The 20,378-nt window shown below is 29.3% G+C and overlaps 1 protein-coding gene across 9 annotated transcripts in view; it reads right to left on the bottom strand.

The window, feature by feature from the left end:
* Positions 1 to 2,401: 2,401 nt before the first annotated feature.
* Positions 2,402 to 20,378, bottom strand: part of Pisd (phosphatidylserine decarboxylase) — a 63,791-nt gene continuing 45,814 nt past the window's right edge. For 6 of the 9 annotated variants that reach the window (XM_076511422.1, XM_076511418.1, XM_076511419.1 and 3 more), the window contains 7 exons: positions 18,571 to 18,749; positions 16,391 to 16,584; positions 15,574 to 15,810; positions 6,749 to 6,892; positions 5,405 to 5,561; positions 4,165 to 4,325; positions 2,402 to 3,676 (listed from right to left, as the gene is read on the bottom strand). In XM_076511422.1, coding sequence (XP_076367537.1) covers positions 3,443 to 3,676; positions 4,165 to 4,325; positions 5,405 to 5,561; positions 6,749 to 6,892; positions 15,574 to 15,810; positions 16,391 to 16,584; positions 18,571 to 18,736 — 1,293 coding nt within the window. In that variant the 5' untranslated portion in view covers positions 18,737 to 18,749 and the 3' untranslated portion in view covers positions 2,402 to 3,442. Of the gene's footprint in view, positions 3,677 to 4,164; positions 4,326 to 5,404; positions 5,562 to 6,748; positions 6,893 to 15,573; positions 15,811 to 16,390; positions 16,585 to 18,570; positions 18,750 to 19,675; positions 19,697 to 19,739; positions 19,881 to 20,378 lie in introns of those variants that run through there. The other 3 variants (XM_076511421.1, XM_076511420.1, XM_076511425.1) reach the window with 3 other exon arrangements.

The raw sequence follows: 20,378 nt of genomic DNA, 5'->3' as shown, positions 1-20,378 counted from the left end.
CCGTTTTTACATATATATATTTTTTTCTCTACAAGTGTTTTCTCGACATCACTGATTAACAAGGCTATGTTTCATAAACAGAAGACTTCAAATATATAGTACAACGGCAACTAGAATTTCATTCTATCATTGTAACGTGCGTGGCAATACAATGCCCCGCTCAAAAATAAATCATAATTATTAAATCAAATTAAGTTCTGGGTGGCTCGGAAGTATATTACAAAAAACAAACACTGTATTCACACATTCCAGCCACCTAATATATTTTAAGTTAATCTTTTAGCCAGGAACTTATTTCTATTGGCATTTTGATTTTTACACAAAACCGAGGAACCCGCTGCAGTACAAATAAATGTAACTACAGAAATACACGACAAAATTATAAATACGATTCTGCGTTTTGTATGCTGTTTAATCCCTGTCGATACGTAGCGTTCAAAATTTTCTGCATTCAGAAAAAAAACAATTACCGTATAAACACACTAAATAAACAGTTTGATTTGATATTCTAAACGAAACTCAAGTTTACAACTTTGGCGGAAAGTTGATATCATAACGAAATCTTATAACGTAACGCGTTACTTAAAATTTAAAAAAAAATACAAACCAAAACGCCGACTATAAAACAGCACTATTGTTTAACCTTACAAGAACAGTATATTACGAGAAATGAGCATAACCAGCTGAACCCAGTTTTTCGTGTATTGCATCTTACAATACCAATAATTATAATTTGAAGCTGTTGAAGCATTTCGTTGATGTAGCTAGCACCTAAGACTTATTATAGCTGCTTTTACCCAAACCAGAGAGGTTGCTTTAAGATAATGCAAACATTTTTTAGGCTTAACTAAAGGCGGAAATGAATCAAGACGGCGATTTCTTGGTGTAATTTAAAATATCGAATCAAGCAACTAAAACGTTACTTTTAACGAAAACGCAGATCTAAACAACTGCCAATAAACTATAATATATCAGTATCTTGTTTAAAATAACAAAACAAAAACGCATAATTCAATGCTTTCCTCTTCAATGCTCCTTGATTACAAAACTGTTAAGCAGTAATGGTAGAAATCCAACAATTCCAAAAAAATATACCAACTAAACATTATTTTCACAATACCAACAAATAAATTACCGTGTAGTAATCAAAAGCACATCTAACTTTGGAAATAGTGCCGGAAAATTGCAACTGACTCTTCTGATGCACGTGTGCGGCAATTTCACAAGTTATCTAACGACCAGTCATAATAACTGCAGAAGATAGTTTAAGAATACTTGATTATTTCATATCGTTTTAAACAAATAATATAATAGTTCTTAACAGGAGCCGTTACTATAACCCTTCACCACATTTACTATTTTAGTTCCTACACTAATGCAACAAATTCACACATTCATTTTGATTTATTTACTGGAGTTGGAGAAACAACTAACAAGAAACTTACAATATATATAAAAAAATCATGGAAGTTCTTCCACTCATATTGGAAACCAACTATAAAACACCTGGAAGTTCTGTCTCTTATGACAAGTAGTAAGATTAATATGCCACAACAAACTACCACAGACAAGTCTAAGATTTTAACATTTTAGTATGTCAAAATTCTTCCAGTTGTCTTGAGGTGTCTTACATGCAGGACAAAATTTGGGGTATTATTTATTACTTTCTTGCCTTATTAAAACACAAACCATTTACTATAAAAGTAAACAAGAACAGTTCCACATCTAATGATTTTATAAATAAAAACTGCATTTGACTATAATATCTGAAAATACAAAAAATATTCTAATGTCACATGAATGAGCAACTGTAGTCAATATCTCTGCTTCAAATCAAATTGAAACTTCATGTCACAAGAACCTGTAATCAATGACTCAGCTCCAAATGCTTTTATTATTTAATCAAATACTTATAATTAACTTTAATATGTTATATGCATTAAATATTCTTTATATTTCTCAATTGCCTATTTATTGTTCATTCTCGCAATCTGCCATTGTCATCTCCACCAAATATTGGTTTTTCAAGAATTACAAAATATCATTAATCCTTTTCGTCATCAACCATATCAGCCTAGGTACTCTCAGCTAATATCAGTCCCAAAAATCATGAAGTCAACTTTCCATTTCTAAATAATAATTCAATCTTTGTTTGTTTTCTCCAAATGACTGAAACTTATATTAATTAGCTATGTACTCAAAGCATACCCATACACAGTTATAAATTTTAACTAAATAACCAGTTTCTTTTATTCAGATGCTATTGATGTAGGCAATATGATAAAACAAGTTTATCATACTATCTTTACTGCAGGTTTCTTTCAATGCATTTCCAACTAATGAATATTTAAAAATCTCAAGACAATGACTTTCAGAAGACTTCAGAAAGAATCTGACATAATTTCTTAGATAAGAACTGGATTTTCTGGATAGTTTACAACCAGAATCCAGATTTTATTGTACGAAAATAATAACAATATTTGAAGATACAAAACATTTCTGATAACCACAACTGGTCTACAACTAATGTTAACAACTTCATTATCTGAAATGCATCAGATGCTTTGATTGAAGCATCAGTGGATCCCAAAATTTGTTTTTCGTTGATTACACAAAAAATTGCTGAAGATGTGACCAATGTTTCTTAAAACAAAGTAGGTTTTTTTTATAAATTCAAATATTACTTCCTTAACATCTAATTCCCCTAGTCTTAATTAATGCTTTGAATCATCTATTTCCTTTATTTCTCTGGAAATTTGAGAATGGAACCATTAATTCATGTACACAAAAATACTAAGACATATTAGGAACAAAGTACTATATATATGTGCAAGCAACATCTCCAAAACAAAAGTTCTATGAACTGGGCAAGGTTTTTTTTTGTTTTTTTAAACTAACTTTTAACGCTCATTTAAGCAAATTAAATATTTTGTCCACCTTGACTAGAAACATTAAAGAAATTACATTACTAGAAGCATTAAGAGCAAATTATTAGTGAATTATCTTGTACATAATCTTGATATTTGTCACTTCAATTTAAGGTATTTTATCAATGACACGTTTGTTTCTTGTGTTTTGTCGAGTTCTGTAAAAACAACAGTTTCATCTTAGTTCTTTTAAATAGATCATGCAATCCTTCTGCAAACAAGGAAGCTGAAGTTTCTCACTATGCACAGACATACCATTCAGGATCACAACACTTCCAAGTGATTTAAAAAAAACTGCAATCATGAAATGTGTTTTGTTTTTTTTTCACAGCAAGTCATCCTCGGATAAAACCTTACTTATTAACAAGTTCTTCCCTGACCACTTGTCTTATAGTCTACCATTTTACACAACACCAGTTCCTGGCTTGCAAGAACTCCTTCTGCAGAAAACTACCAAGTTGAGAGTTTAACTTCCTTTGGACTTCTATTGGAAAGATTCTGAAACAACAGAATTATCAGCTTTTATCTTCTAGTGTTAGAGGTTCACCATACTTGATTTTCTGTCCAGCTTTAACTGTAAAATGCAGGTTTTTAGGACCTTCAAAAATTAAAACAATTGTTGAACCCAGATTGAATTCACCAAATGCATCCCCTTTCTTCAACTGTATTCCAGCAATGTTGTTACTGGATTCAAAACTGTGGTCTTTAGAATCATCCTTTCTCTGAATCCTTTCATTAGTAACCAAATCCTGAAAACCCATAAAAAATTTCAATGAATATGAAATGCAATTCAAAAAGAATTAAATAAACTAAAGAATTCTGAAGGTACATCTATTATACAAGTGCATGTTCTCAAGCATTTTCAACATAAGAAATGATGTACTAAAAATACAGAATAATTTATAATGATTTGTAAAGGAATAAATTTAAAACACTGAAAGTGTTTCTGATTCCAGATTAAGAGAATAAATTGAGTTTAGTTGGTTTTCAATTAATTTTTGCAAATGCTTATCTGACAAAAATTAAATATTATTTGTAGATACTCATGAATATATACAAAAATCCTCAGTATAGTTACCAAAATAAAATGAGTATTAGCTGCTAGGAAGATAAAAGAAGACATGCATACACATTTTTAGTGCAGTACAGAAAGTCATTGTTATTAACTACTAGAATTATTTCAGGTTGAAGCTGTGATACGGGTTAATAAGGATACACAGATAACAAAAGATCTTACTTTGTCAAAGTAAACCAGAATAGATCCAACATTGGTTGCACCCACAGCTACCATAGAAAAGAATCCACAGTGCCAGGTTCCAGTGTATACAACTCTTTCATTGATGTTAAATAAACCAGCTATCCAATTAACAAATCCAGGTTGTACACTCAACAGTTCTCCTGTGAGAATAAACTTACTTTAGACCCTCTATAATACAAAAACGTTTTACACTATATGGTGCTGTGTTGAACTAAACATCCTAACTAACATACAATTTGACAAAGACAGTGATGATTAACCAACCCAAGATCAAAACTTTCTGGCATTTTAATAATTAGTTAATAAAAACAAGATAGGTAATGTCAAGGAACAAGTTTAAACCCAAGATCGGTTATCATCTTGTACATCATGAGGCTCTTATTAGAGAGAAAATAGTTACTTAACAAACGATACTGTAACATATACAGTTTACTTGCCAAACATGTAAGTATATAAATTACCAACATATCTCTGGTCAAAAATGATGGGGAAAGCACTACCAGCCTCACCCTACAGTGTACTGTAATCTCACATTCCATAGTTGACTGAAAAAAAATTTTCAAAATCAAACTTTACCGAAAAGAAGCAAAATAGTACAGTTGAGGAAGTCAAACATCTGTAAATTCCTTTATGAGTCAATCAAAATAGAGGTCATTCATGAAATGAATTTTTGGCTATTCCTCAAATAACTATCTGTAAAAATCAGATTAACAAATGATATGTAGAAACACCAATGCATTTTGTTAGTTACATTCCAACAACAGCTTTCATAACATGTCACTTAGCAACAAAAGTATAACTTGTTGTTTTTAGTCTGTGTAATGAAAGTATGAAATAAAAATAATAGACAATAAGACTGGAAAAAAAATTTAATTTCTTAGTCTTCATTGATGAAATAGGTTTGTTTTTAACTTAAAATGTGATAACAGAAAACAGTTTAATTCAGAAACAATTTAAGTTTAAAACTTAATCAATACTTTCATGATAAATTTTACTCACTTGGCTTTAGGCTAAATGATATCACACCGTGTCTTTACTTTAGGCTTATTTATTCCTTTTAATCATACTAGTATTCACTACACTTAAGGTTTCATAATATCCCTCCCCTATTTCTACACACTTACCATGTACAAGTTCTACATTTTTAAATAAATGAATCCAGACACAAGATAATATATTCTGCATGAAATCACACACTTTATATCATGGGTATAGTTACCTGGAAAATGCTGTCTGTAATTTACACACCAATCAGCTGGAGAATGGAATCTGTGATAATCGCCTGGAGAGAGATATATGATGCAATGATATAAATCAGTCTCTTCACTATTGCAAAGCAGTAACTTCTGATAAGTCTTATCATCATTTGGTACCATCTGTCAGGGGAAAACAAAAGCATTTCATAATATTCTAAGAAATCTGTAACATACATATGTTCAACCATCAATGTACCATTTCATTCTTCATAACAGCAACACCATGAAACGAAACATCCAACACACAGATGCTACTAATCATAGCCAGAATGAGGGATATTTGACACCTTTTATGAACCTGCATCTAAAACAATTTTCATAATGTTGTTTTTAGTCGCAAATAAAATGTAGTGTAGGTAAGATTTACTTACCACTTCATCTCCAGGGTAATTTTATTTGTATAAGCACTGTAATAAAAACTCCCTATTATTATATTAAAAAACAGTTAACTCCTACATAGAGAATTAAAATGAATTTTACATTTTCTTAGCTGTAAATTATAAAAATAAAACATTAGAGTGAAGGCAAAATAACTGATAATTTTGGTTATTTAGGCACAAAAAAATACAAATGTTTCCATAAAAAGCAGCACTTCTCAATACAGGAATTCAGAAGTCTATTGATTTACACTGAAAATTATGATAAAATCGGTTAAAATTAAGAAATGAATGCTTGATTTCAGATGGAATTATCAGCTGTTGGTTTATTTACTGATTGGATTTAAATTTTCATCTATATTAATGGAGGAATCTTCATATTGACTAGTAGATGAAATACTAGTCTGTTAAAATGGATTATTTTTCAATCTAGGATTTCACATAATTTAAAGATCTGCCACACTTGCACTTAATAATTAAAACATCACAGTTTCAGATTAAAATATAAAATAAAAATCTGTATGAAGTTATTCATTTAGTCTGAAGCTTACTCTTTTAACATGATTTCTGAATACATTTCACAATTAAATTTGTCTTACATTGTACTATGTAATAGGGGTTCACAGTGTTAGTAATAGGTTCTTTATACTTAAGAACAGGCAACATTACCACTTTCCAAGACTTACCAGTAATCACTAGTCACAATTCTGACAATGACTGAATGGGGAATGTTGAATGTGACATTAAGTGCAAGCTATGGAAAAGGTTAAAATTTATTTGACATTTATTGTTTTTACCTCATTTCACTGAAAATAAATAAAAACAGCCAATGAGTGAACAAAATTCCCAAATTATTGAACCTTTTAACATTGCAAAACTATCACAAAACATTAGAGCCACACATGATTAGTAAATGAGAAGAAAATGTACCTTATTCTCTACTTTCTTTACACTTGATTTCCAAAAATTAGAACCTAAGAAAGTAGATAAGGAATATGTTATCCCCTTCACTTGTTCTATTTGTCCATTCTGGACTTTTCCAAAGTGTAAGACTGTGCCATCTACTGGGCTAACCTAGAGAAATTTATTTCAATTTAATAAGCAAAGTAATGAGAAGAAAATCAAACAGAATATTAAAATCAATCATGTCACTGAATTTACTAAATGTATCTAAATAATATTCAACATGTTTTATTACCACATCTGAATTCCTCCTCAATAAATGATAACAAGTCAAACGTAACTAATTCATATACAACATAACCTTTTTCTAATTTAGGTTTACAATTCAGTAAGTTTAAGTTGAGCTTTTTGCATGTTATTACAGCTTGGTAATTTGTGTAATTTGCTAACCAATTAATAATCATGTTCATTAATCTATTACATTCATCAAATAAATTGTTCCAACCAGAATTATGGATAGTTCGAATAATAAAAACATTAGGTTTGATCAGTTGATCACTTTTAAGTAACATTAGTTGGCCTATGTAATCAAAGCTTACAGGTATTCAGTTATATCTGATAATTGAATTAATTAGCCAGTTATGGTGTTTAGAATTCTTTTAAAAATATTATGCTAATTATCAAAATGACTCATACATAACTAAATCAAAGTTTAGTATGGTGTTTGTAATTCTTTTAAAAATATTATGCTAATTATCAAAATGACTTATACATAACTAAATCAAAGTTTATTTCTATGATTTACACTTTAACACTAAGCATTGTGCATTTAAAAAACAAAACCTTCTACTTTTCATATATAATTGATAACTTTCTTCCTAAAACAAACAAAATATTTAACAGTGGTAGATGTAATGTTTTCAATAATTTGTAGCTTTATTCTTATAAAGTACGCCAAATAAAAAGGAAAAATCAGGCAATACTACAAAATAGTTTCATTTAATATATCTGAACAGTTGATCATGTTACAAAATTACAGTTTATCAACCAATACCTAGTTCTTACATGTTTATCATTGTAAAAGCTATTATTATGCATTACCCAAACATTGATTTTTACACAAATTTAAGACACACACATGTAGTAGCATGTAAATGTTGTAGAACACTTTATCTGCCACTTTAGGAGTTTTACACACAAAATCAATTTGCCATAAGGAGTAAACTGTAAATACTGAAATTAATCTTGGTAACCTTGTGCCTACACATTTCCTTAAAGTCTCTTGAGTAATTTGGTCACATATGGTCTATGGTCTTGAATTTGTTGTTACAATTCTCTTTACTGGATATCTCCCAAGTTTTTCTTTCTTTGCCAAATTATCTTGAACTTTCCTGAAACTGTGTTTGGAGTCTTGAAACAAGAAATTGTCTTCAGTCATCTTCTTTTCAGGTGTATCTCATGATGTACTGCATTATTTATGCTGATCCACTATCCCTATAATTTCATGAAGACTGCCAACACCATTCAGATATTATTCCTCATAATAACAGAGCCTATTTTTTTCTTGACTGCTGGTACAAGATATTATTTACACTCTCTCTCAGATAAACACGTACATATCTATTACAAAGAAACTTCATATTTAGACTCATCTGACCAAAGCACCACACTCCACGTTTTCAATGACGAGGATACATTTTCTACAAGCTATTTTTTTCCTACACAGTAAAAGCTTTAAAGTCATTCCATGTCAAATCATCCAGGGGGCTGAAGATGACCCCCACAGACTGCCTTGAAAAAATTCACGTGCTCATCTACCCATATAATGAAAAATTGCCAAAGATTAGATCAATATCTCTAATAGTTTCCGATTTACAGCCCTGTCAAATTTAGTTAATTTATGTTTATATTTAGCAAATTCATTTTTGGGCAACTTTGCCTGCTTAAAGCTGCAAGAGTAATGATGATAGAAAGCTGAAATTTGCTATACTGACTGAATTAATCTCACAGAATCCAAAAATGGTCTCAAACCAAGTTTATCTCTCTTAGGATTTGCATAGTGATGATGTAAAATCACCTGAAAACCCAAAATCATAAAAAACATTGGTTTATGTAATAAGACATAACTCTAAGACTTAATATGGTACAAAGCCATTTTTTTTTTCTAATTTCCTATAACATATCAGGTGATAAGTCAGCAATTGTTGTAATTAAAAGCTTGTCAGATCTGTAAAAAAAATTAGCTACATGCAACTTTTTATGATTTAGCTAAAAATAGCCCTACTTCAGGCCACAGTTTGACCATGTCACCAGTTTTTTCAAGGCATTCTGAGGGGTCACTTGGAAAATTTTCCAAAATCTGGATGATTTGACATGGAATGACCCTTTACTGCTGTTGCTCTTCCCAAAAGACCACATCAATGAAGAACTCTTTAGACCATAACTTGAATTTGTGCACAACTTGTAATGACAAAGTTTTCACTTTTGTTTATCCTTAGCTTCTCAGAGAATGTTTCAGATCTCTAACATTTTGTTGGGTGAGCTTTCCCCACCATCTCCTGCTTTGTTTACAGGAATGGATTTCCTTTGTCCAATGTGCAATACAGAAGTATTTTGGTGAAAAGCTGAGATCTTAGGGATTATTTCTTATACTACAACCAGTAGTACATAAAGGTATGACAGAGTATCTTAAATGGTGTTAATTCTCTTTCTGTTTTTGCATTTTAATAGCAACTATATTAGCCATACTAGAAAATGTTTAACAGCACTTAGGCCACTCAAAAAGAAGAAAGTTTCTAAGAATTGCCCACACAACTTTTTAATAGAATGTAATGTCCCATTTTGTCATTTTTACATTATCCATCTAAACTCTCTGCATATGATCAGTTGCATCAACTGCAAACAGACCTTTAGATTGAGACAGCAGTCTATATACATGGAACCTAACAGACATATAAACATAAAACAATGCAAGTTTAATAGAATTTAGAAATGAAATCAATACATTTAGCTAATTTTGAGTGAAATTAACCATTATAATCTGAGCATTTGTTTTTAAAATGCTTTTATATTATTTAAAGTAAAAAGATAATTTTGATATAAAACTGTTTTAACATATTTAATGAAACAGCCCACACACCCTGCTGTACAAATTAAAAACAAATATGACTATTACATATATGAACATAAAATGACTGCTTTTTTTCTCAAAATTGAAGTTCTACAAATAAAAAATAAACTATTTGAAATGATAACAGCATATTATTTGCTCTTTTTATATGTATACTTAAAAATGCTGTCTTTTAATAGTTGTATAAACACATTTAAAAATACTTGTATAGACAAATTCTAGTTTAGAATATCATTCTGGTAAATCTGTTAAAAATATGGAAAGTTTTGTTTTGTTGATGGCTTTGACAAGGTAACAGGTCACAAAAAATGTCATAATATTTCAGGTAACAGTTAGTAAGTTGATGTTTAAAGAATAATTTCTTTTTACCAATACAAAGAAGGCACAGATGTATGGAGCTATTAAGCACAAAGACCCCACTTAGTATAACTAAGCAAACTGAATGATGGTCTAAAAAAAAATACCCAAAACACTTTTTTTCCCTAATAAAAAATATAGGAATAAATGAATTAAAATAGAACTTGTGCATTTATATACAATTAAAAGAAGTATACAGTGTTAAAATAATTGAATAATAAATTATTTACTTTAATTATTTTAACATTGTGGACTCCCTTTTAATTAATATTTAGAAATCTTACTTCACCTTGTAGAGTGAAAGAAAGAAACAAGAACAAATAGTAAAAAAAAATATAGAAATACTGTTTGCAAATGTTGCATAAGTACTGAACACAAATTGAGTTAATAATTGTACTTAAATGCTATTTTGATTTTAAAACACAATTATGACTGACTATTTTTCAAAATCATAATAATTAGAAAATAATATATCTACAAATCAAATGAAACCACAGTTCTTACAGCTGGCAATAACTTTGCCCCATCACTGTACAGATTCACCTTTCATAAGATGTTAGAATATCATTTAGCAATATTTTAAAGTAGTTTATTCATTTGTCTGTGATTTCTGCAGTTTACATAGACGCACTTCACTGAACTGTGTGGGCCATTTACTTAGGTATTTAAGAAAGAATCTAGTGAAAAAGGTAAATTCTAAAATAAAAAGCAGATATAAATGTAGTGATATGTAAAGTAATGGAAATCACTCAAAATTTCACTATTGTATTTAATATTCAAAAAGTAATTAAAAAGAACTGATTGACCAATTTAATTATTTCAATTTTAAAAAAATATACAAGGTTTTTGTACTGTCCTTATATGCTTATGCAAACTTGTATGAAAATCCATATCTTTTTCATGACAAAAACCTCATGTGAAGTGCTTCACATGTACAATTCATTTGCACATGCTAATCATAAAGATGTTTAAAATGGTGCATCATTACAGTCACATAGCAAAAAGATACTTACTCTAACATTACAAATATTTGCATTACATTAAGAGTTATTGATTTGATAAAAATTATAAAGGAACAGGAAAGTACATAAAACAAGAAAGTTTAAAAGTTTCACTTTAGCTTTAAGCTGCTGCTTCCTTTTCTATAAGATTTTTCTCAAGACTGTTGTGTATGCTCTCCCACCTTTTTTTTAGGGTCTTATACTCAATAATTTCCATTTTCTTCTAACTTCAAAATGTTTCTAATTTAATTTTATTGCCTTTGGTTGACATCTACTGCAATGGTGAAAGATCCATTATCATGGAGATCAAAACATTTTCATAAATAACAAACTTCTGCTTTCTTCACAAGAACTTAACATTTTATTGTAACTAGTCTTTTATTCATGCAACAAACAGATCACATAACTACATGCCAAATGAAAAAGACTGAAAGACAAATTTTTGTCAATAATGACTGAAAATATCCACTAAAGGCAAACAAGTGTGACAGTGTTGGATCACTTAGTGCTTTTTCTCTAAAACATTTTAAATCACTTAAATCATATCACATTAAATTAATGGGCCTAGGAAGAAAATCAGTAATTTCTCTATTTTGATACTTTTTAACATTTTAAGCTACAATTGTTGTATTTTGCAACAACAACGACAGGCCCGGCATGGCCAGGTGGTTAAGGCACTCGACTCGTAATCAGAAATGTATGTGATACTGCTGAGCCAAGAATTTGACCCATCATATGCTTCCCTAATACTTAGTCATCTAGTGGCATTTAAGTGATTTTATGGTCACAGTCAAGTGTGATGCTCTTTACCTATTTTAAACTTATCTAATCTGTAAAGTTACTAGTATTTTACATTTTCATTACTTTTACAGTAAATAAAGAATACACATGAAAAACCATAAGTACTTACCCAAATCTTTTTTTTTGCTGCCAATTGTCAATGATACTTAATCTTACTTTTTCATACTAATGATACTATTGCACAAAATTTTTTTATTTAATCAAACAATGCACCATAAAACAGAATAATCACATACAAAAAAGCAGACAACATCCCACAACTATCTCAGTTTTTCTAGCCATCTAACTATGTGACAAGAACTAAACACACTGACATGTTTCCTGTTGGAATAATGTTTGAACTGGAAGCAAAATAGACAATTATTTAAACAGAAAACAATGTAATAAAATACGTTACTTGACATATTAAAACATTGGTTTTTTACTGGTTATAAATAATAGTATTAAATGTCAAAGAGAACAATTAACAACTTCTGAAAAACAGAATTTGACAAGTGAGCATGGCAAGGGGGTCTGATTTTCTATTTTATAGCTCTGTAATTAAAGAAGATTGAAAGCTGTGAAAACTTTGCTTTGCCTGAGTGATAATAACATTATAGTGAGTAGTTTATATTAAATTTCCTACTTCTTAGAGAGAGAATAAATAAACAGTAGAAAAGGGAATCCTTACAGAGGAAATGCCCCACATCTCATATTAGAGGAAATTTAAGATACTTTAAAATAATGCCACATAAAACTAAGAATTTGAAACTTACCTACAATTAAAATATGGGATTTTAGCTATATTTTTACAGAAAATTTATTCATACATATTTATAAGAAAACAATTTATATAAATCTTGAATGTAACACACTAAAACTTTGTGACATGTACATAAAAGGATGCCCATAGCAAAAGTGGAACCCCTTTATCATCATAGTTAAACTTGTTTATTAGACCAACATTATAGTTACACTATAACACTTCTCAATGTATGTATGTCTTCACAAAGTTTTGCATACCATCAAAAAACAGTTTAAGGTTTTTATACACAAAGAATCAAATTTTTAATAAAGTATTCTACCTAAAGATTTGTTTGCAACTTTTGGCTAAAAAACTTCTAACTAGTTAAGAACTTTGTCTTTTAAGTGCATGTGGCTTCTCAATCTCAAATGTAGTATTGAAGGTGGGTGTGGCATTTGTCAGCAATTTCCAAAAGTTATTTCCTGTGACAGAGAAAAACTGACCCAAAGGAAATTACAAGAATGCATAAACAGAGGAATAACCTAGTTTGTGGTCAGAGATAGAAGTATAATGTGCATGGTGTACTGTTCAAAACATACAAATTTTACAATATCTGAATAACTTCAAAGTTATAATGCTTATAACAGAAGTGTATGGTACGTTGCTATTAAAAAAGGGTAAACCATAAAGTGGAAAGGCATATTTTTTTACTAAAAATATTTAAATTGACATCCTTTAGTTATTTTAATTTCTAAATCTAAATAATGTGCTCCTGTATTAGATATTGAAGTATTTTCAATTTCTAAATCTACTGGATAAATAGTGTTAATAACATTTATTTCAGGATTATTTATATTAATTAAAATCATCTATATATCTGTAAGTTAAGATAAAAATATATCAATTTGTGTTGTTTTAAATAAATCTATTCTCATAATTGTAAAGACATAAATTTGCTATACAAGTAGAATATTACTTGTTATTGAAAAATATATAATTATTGTAAATACAGAAACTTAATATATCTTTTATGCTTTTGGAGCTAAATCTTTCCTCCAGTTTAATAACAGGATAACAGAACTGTTCTGTTTATGAATTTAAAACAAAGTTAAATCTTTTAATGGAATTGTGGTGTAGAATGTGGTGATATCAAATGTTTGAATATTATTTATTTGTTCACAATTTCTTAGATATTTTAAAATGGGTTGATTATTTTTTATTAACCAAAAAGTATGTTTTTTATTATTAACACTTATATTTTTAAGTTTATCAAGTATAATATAAAGTAATTTATTTAATAAAATGACCAGTTGTTTAATAATTGTTCTTACTGAATTCAAAATAAATCTAAATTTAATTGTAGATTTAGAGTTTGGAAATAGCACAAACAAAAGGTAAATCTGCATAATAATTTTGTTTAGGATAAAGTTTAATATAAGCTTTAATGAAATTATTAATTACTGTATCTTTAGATTGGTTATAAGTTTAAATGTGTGTACTACTGATTTCTTTATCATAAATTAATGCATAAAATCTTTAACAAATGATACCAATATTACAGTTAGCCTTATCAATGGGAACTACAACATTGTTTTTAGCAATTCTTCATTCTAAATTTTTAACTGATGAAACAATAAATCTGTATGGCATTTATTTAATTTTATACAGGATAATTTAATTTTAACTTTTGAAGTACATAAAACTTCCATTCCAGAAACCATCTCAGTGGATAAAATGTGATATAGTTAGGTTTTAAAATATATTCATCAATACTGTTTTCAACAGATTTTGGAATATTATTCTTATTACATTTTGTGACTATTCTGTATTTGGATCCTTTTTTGAGTATTTCATGTAATATTTTATATCTTTTATAATTTTCAAGTTATGAGTAACAATATGTTTATAAAAAGTATCAATAAATAAACAATTTTCACATTTCATCTACATCTGCATTTAAATTAGTTAAAAAAAAACTTTTATAATTATATAACAGTGGACCATTGGAACTTCATATTTATAACTGTTTTAATTCACTTAACTCTAAAAATGTATAATAATTGAGATGTAACTGTACATTACAAACACCAGTCAACTAAAACACAGCCAAAACAGGGTAATGGCCAGTTTTATGTTACTGGATAGGCGATCTGAGCACACGTGCACAAGATATGTAATGTTAGGTAGGCATTATAGGAAGGTCAGTATAATAAAAAAAAAATATACATGTTCATATATGGCATTATGAGACTTAAGCTACATAGACTAAACATTTGTATTTTCATGTTATAATGTGTAGTCTTTCTAGCATGAAAAAACAATTTATATTTACTTCCTAACATTTTATAATGGTTACAAGGTTGGTTAAGTGACAGACCCCACATATTTAAAGTACAGAAAACAAAAAAATATAAAATCTTACTAAAACAAGTGCTTGAAATATATTTAAGATGTTTTAGAGATTACATTTATAATATTAAAGATTTCTGGAATGAAAAATTGTTTTTTTAATCATAACATGAAATCACTTTGTATAAATATTAGTAATGAAATTGACTATTTTCACAAATAAATCTTTAGTAAAAATATTTCATTAAAAAAAACTGATTTTTTGTGTCCAAAATGCTTGTAACCTTTACTAAAAGTCTACTAAATTTTGTAGAGATACACATGCAGTATCAAAAGTTATAATGCAAATACTTAATATGTATAGACAAACTTGTGCATGATATATCACGTCTGTCACAAAAGGGTTAAATAAATTTTGGATCCTCTATCATCTTAAATGAACTTGTTTGTTAAACCAGTGTGAAACATTTTATTGCCAAAGATAACTTACTACACATTTGCCTTCATAAATGGGTCGAACACCAGGTTTTAAGGATCTTCGAAAGAATTCTCCCAGGTTCTGATACTGTGTAACATCATCTACTAATGCCTCCTCAATATTACAATTATACGTATTAGCAAACCAGTTTATAACTGGGGAGCGTAAAGGAACAGGAAGCTTGAGACTATTAATCCAGCCCCACCAGCGAGATGAAGTTCGCAATGGCAGCATTTTGATCAGAGTGACCTGAACAAACAATACTTGTCTTGAAAACAGGTTACATATAAGCATCAAATGTATAAATTAATGAAACAAAAAACAATTACATAAAAATTAGTTTTATACTTTATTTGTGCAGAAGATATAGTATTACATGTGCTCAACATCATTTCATGAAAAATTAAGCATTAAGGACATTTTTGCAAAAATATTAATTTTTATTCATTCCTAGATAGTTTATGCCTAAATTTTCCCATCAGCTAAGAAACAAGTTAATGTTTCTCACAGTAGCTACATTCCCAAGTTTTTCTAAAAACTCTAAAAAGTTATTCTAATACCTTTCTTCCCTGTTTCTGCTAAGTAAGCCTTAGAATTAAAAGAACTGAAATGATTTTTAAGGTTAACTACCAATGCTATTGAAGTTACTTCAAAAATAACTATTGAATGTACAATAAATCATGTAACAATTTTTAAAAGATCTGAATAAACACATTAGTTAACACAAATAATCACAATGTTATTCTCAAAATTACACAAAAACAAGAAACTTGTGCAACTTTTTTTTTTTTTCAAAAATAACTCTGGTTTAAACTAATGAATTACTCACTTCAAAATCTGTTGCTAATTGAGTTCCTGAAGTGATTTTTGACTTTTCCCGTTTATAGACGTGCCAAAACTGCTGATAAGCTAGATATGCAAAGCCCAAACTCAAGGGAATGGATACCCACTTTAATCTTCGGAAATAACTAATCAGTGGATTCTTTTCAAATCTCTGCCACCTGCTTGCTGGCTCTCTAACATCTAAGGTAATCCAATGGTTATCAATGAACAAAAATAATTCAGTCCAGTGTGCAGAAACACTACATCACAGTAAATTAAAAAACCCTTTTTCACACTTGATAGAAATTAAATACCACTTTAAAATCATATCTAGAAACATGACTGTTTTCAGGTCTTTTTAAAACATTAACAGCACAGAAGTTTGAAACATTAGAAAGAAAGGCAACTTTCAGTTTTTAAAAGTCAAATTCAAGAGCTCTATTGAAACATCACAAAGCAATTTTTTTCAATGATCCTCTCCATTGAACACAGACTTCTTTTAAAACAAAATTCCTATATTTAAAAGCTTTCATAAGTAGTTACAAAAACAAATGAACTAAATGATAAGGTTCACAATTTTTTAAATAAAAATAATTTAAATTTTGGCTAAATGTGATGATATTATATTCTCACAAAAATAGGCAACTTAAAATCAATTCTTCTAACAATTTCAAATATCTATGTAATCAAAATATTCAATTAAAATTACTTGCCCTGTTTTTGGTATGGCAACACCACTGCAGCTAACTAGAGATAAAGGGTGACTGTGTAGTAACACATGCTATCAACTTCTTTGTGCACATCATGGCGTGAAGAAGACTATACTACTTGATAAATGAGGACACTAATTTACTGATTGACATATACATCACCAATTGCCCAACTAAATTAAAAGGCCCTCACATTTTAAAGAATTTATGTCCATTCCCAAACATGGTTTATCATACATTTTTTTGGACTACAACCATAATAAATCAGACACATTTTCTATAGCCTACATTTAAATAAAACCACCACCCCCACATTATAAACAATGCTCCAAATACTATATCACTAGCATTACAGCTGATTATCTGACAAACACATATATATATCCCCCGTAAATTTTAGGAAATCGAGATAAACAATTAAATAATTCCCATACTAGAGGTGTTTACAATTATTAAGGAAATTTATAATTGTGATGCATCACGTTTACTTTCATATTAAGCATTGAGAAAGTATTGCTATGGGACACAAGTATAAATTTGGGGTGGGGTAGGAGTCATCTTCAGCTAAGACAGCATTACTTTTCTAACAGGGTGGTTGGCCTTTGGCATGAGTTGCCTTCAGATGTAGGTAATTTAAGGGAAAGCTTTGCAAATATATGAATGACATATTTTTAGTGTTTTATTAAGTGGACAGAACAGCTAAGATGAACCAAAAAGTCCTTTAAGAAATTTATTTTGAATTGTCTATACTCAAAAAGGTTTTGTTTGAAATTATTCTGAGTAACCAACAGTAATGGAAATCATTACAACAGACTATCAGCTGTAAGAAGAGGAACTTACATTTTGGTAAAGCAGTGTACAAGTGCACAAAGAATTTTTTTTTTAAACGAGGGTCTAATTCCTTTATTTCTCCCTCTGAAACATTCCACTCATAGATGATTGTTGTTGAAACAACTGAAATATTTAAATTAAAAACAAATGCTCACTTTGACAAAGTATTCCCATATACCAATGCAGGATACTGAAAAGCCAGATTAAGTTTGACATTTTCATGACCACAAATATCAGCACTAAATTACTTTGATCACACTTGCCCTAGTTGATATGTTACAAGCACGTCTGTAACTTGTGTTTTATGTTGAGATAGAAATGAATATTCATATACAGTGCTTTTGAAGCAGCCAATCCATATCTTGCATGATGATGCCAGAGGTATTAATTATTTGCCAGCAACTAGATAATGTTTTTTTATTCTTAAAATTACAGAGTATACCCACCATCGTCTAGGTAATGATAAAAATATGACGTTATTTAGACTTTGAACTTGATACATAGATCTGTAATCACAGTTTTGTTGATGCAAAAAATTCAGATCTTGAACTTAGTTTTGAGATATTTTAATGTGGTATCAATTTTGTAAGATTATTTTAAATTACTATATATTCATTAGATATCTTAACCAAAACTGTATAATTACCTGAACTAGTTCCTGCATATTTAAATCCACAGATATTTGACATTTGAAACACTTCTCTATTTAAAAGTCTGTGATTTGGAGTAAGCCATTTACTGGTACAAAGTCTCTCTGGAAAAGTTTGGACCCCTCTGCAAGGGTAATGGTACCACAGCATACCCCCATCCATTGTCAATGATACCCTAAAATAAAGTGAAAAAGACAACAAACCTATTTACATCAGTTCACTTACGTAGTACAAGAACATACATTAATTCACAGTAATTTCCAATTTATCAATTATGAACCTTCACAACTAAATATTTCCTTCTTAGGTTAAGGAAAAGCCAGATGTTCACATCCAAATGATTTTTATCAATTTGTTTTTTTAACAAGTCTATTATGGGTTCAGAATAAATAAATTTGTTACTTTAATACCTAATACACTAACATGGTGAAATTACCTGAAAGTTATATCATCTTGATGAGCATCTAACAATTTTCTTAATATAAGATGGCATAAAAACTAGAAGTACTCATACTTCACTAAAATGTGCTTTAAAATTATGGCCAGTGAGAAAAATTTGTAGATTTTTATACTAATATTTGCTGTTAGCTACAGTTAATAAAATAAACTAATCTTAGGTTTGGTGTTGATTAATCAAAACAAAAAGGAAAAACTTTCTCATCAATGAAGTTAGCTAACATAATATGCATGATTTTTTTTTTAAATCAAGAATGCCTCACAAGATAATCTGATAATTCACCCACTAATTCATTACAAACTCTATATTTGTATAAATGACTTTAATCCACTGTACCTTTGAAATGAAAAGATTTAAAGTGAACATTCAAATCTCGTACTTTAGAAAAATGAAATTACACAGGGAGCACTATACCTTTAAAATGATTTTGCAAGTGTTTTTACTGAATGTTTTCAGTGACAGAATGAAACAAATGAAGAGGTTTCATAAAAGCTTTAACTAACAATAAATTCAATTCTGCTCCTTATCATAATAGTATTTAAGAAGCATTTAAATCACACATACAGTTATTAAATTTTCCAACAAACATTAATCTCATAAGAGTATTTGTTATTATAAATCAAAAACAGCAATTTATGCAACACCTGGGTCAAATAACCAAGCCAAGGCCTTCAGGTCTAGCACAACCATTATCAAATTTATAATTACTGATCAAAGGGAAGGAAGCAACACAAATCTTAAGTTGCATGATTGACTGTCACTTGTAATGTGCCCCAAAACCAGCTCAGCAGCTCTTTTCTTGCACTTTGTGGTCTGTAATCTGACAACTGACTACCAACATTACAATATGAATAAAGGCTCTGGAACTCCTGCAAAAAACACTTCAGTCTAGAGTTCATATGCACAACTTGTGGAAACTTGACTTAAATTCATCCTTTATATCTGAAAAATAGCGTATTTATTTATATAGAAACTTCTGAATAGAATAGCTAAAGTGGCAAGTTGAAAAAAACAACAACAACACATACATGGACCATATGAATAATGTTATTTGTAGCTCACATATCATCACTGGTAATAAAAACTGAAGAAAGAAGAGCAACAGATAAGCAGAAAATCATCTGGGTCATTAAAATCAGAAAATAAATCAGAACTTGTGGATAAAATTAAGTTAGGCTTAGTTTTTCCATTTAAATACAAAATATATACATACATTAAGAAAACTACATTAAAACAGAAAATTAATTACAGATATATTTGGCTACTTATTTTTGGGACTACTGTGTTTAAACTTAAAATAATATTAGTACCATTTTGTAAAAATGCCTTCTTTGTTTACATTCAAGA

Source organism: Tachypleus tridentatus, chromosome 7 (genome assembly GCF_004210375.1).
Source record: "Tachypleus tridentatus isolate NWPU-2018 chromosome 7, ASM421037v1, whole genome shotgun sequence".
In the NCBI taxonomy this organism is placed as follows: domain Eukaryota; kingdom Metazoa; phylum Arthropoda; class Merostomata; order Xiphosura; family Limulidae; genus Tachypleus; species Tachypleus tridentatus.
This window is presented reverse-complemented; position numbering and strand designations above follow the sequence as displayed.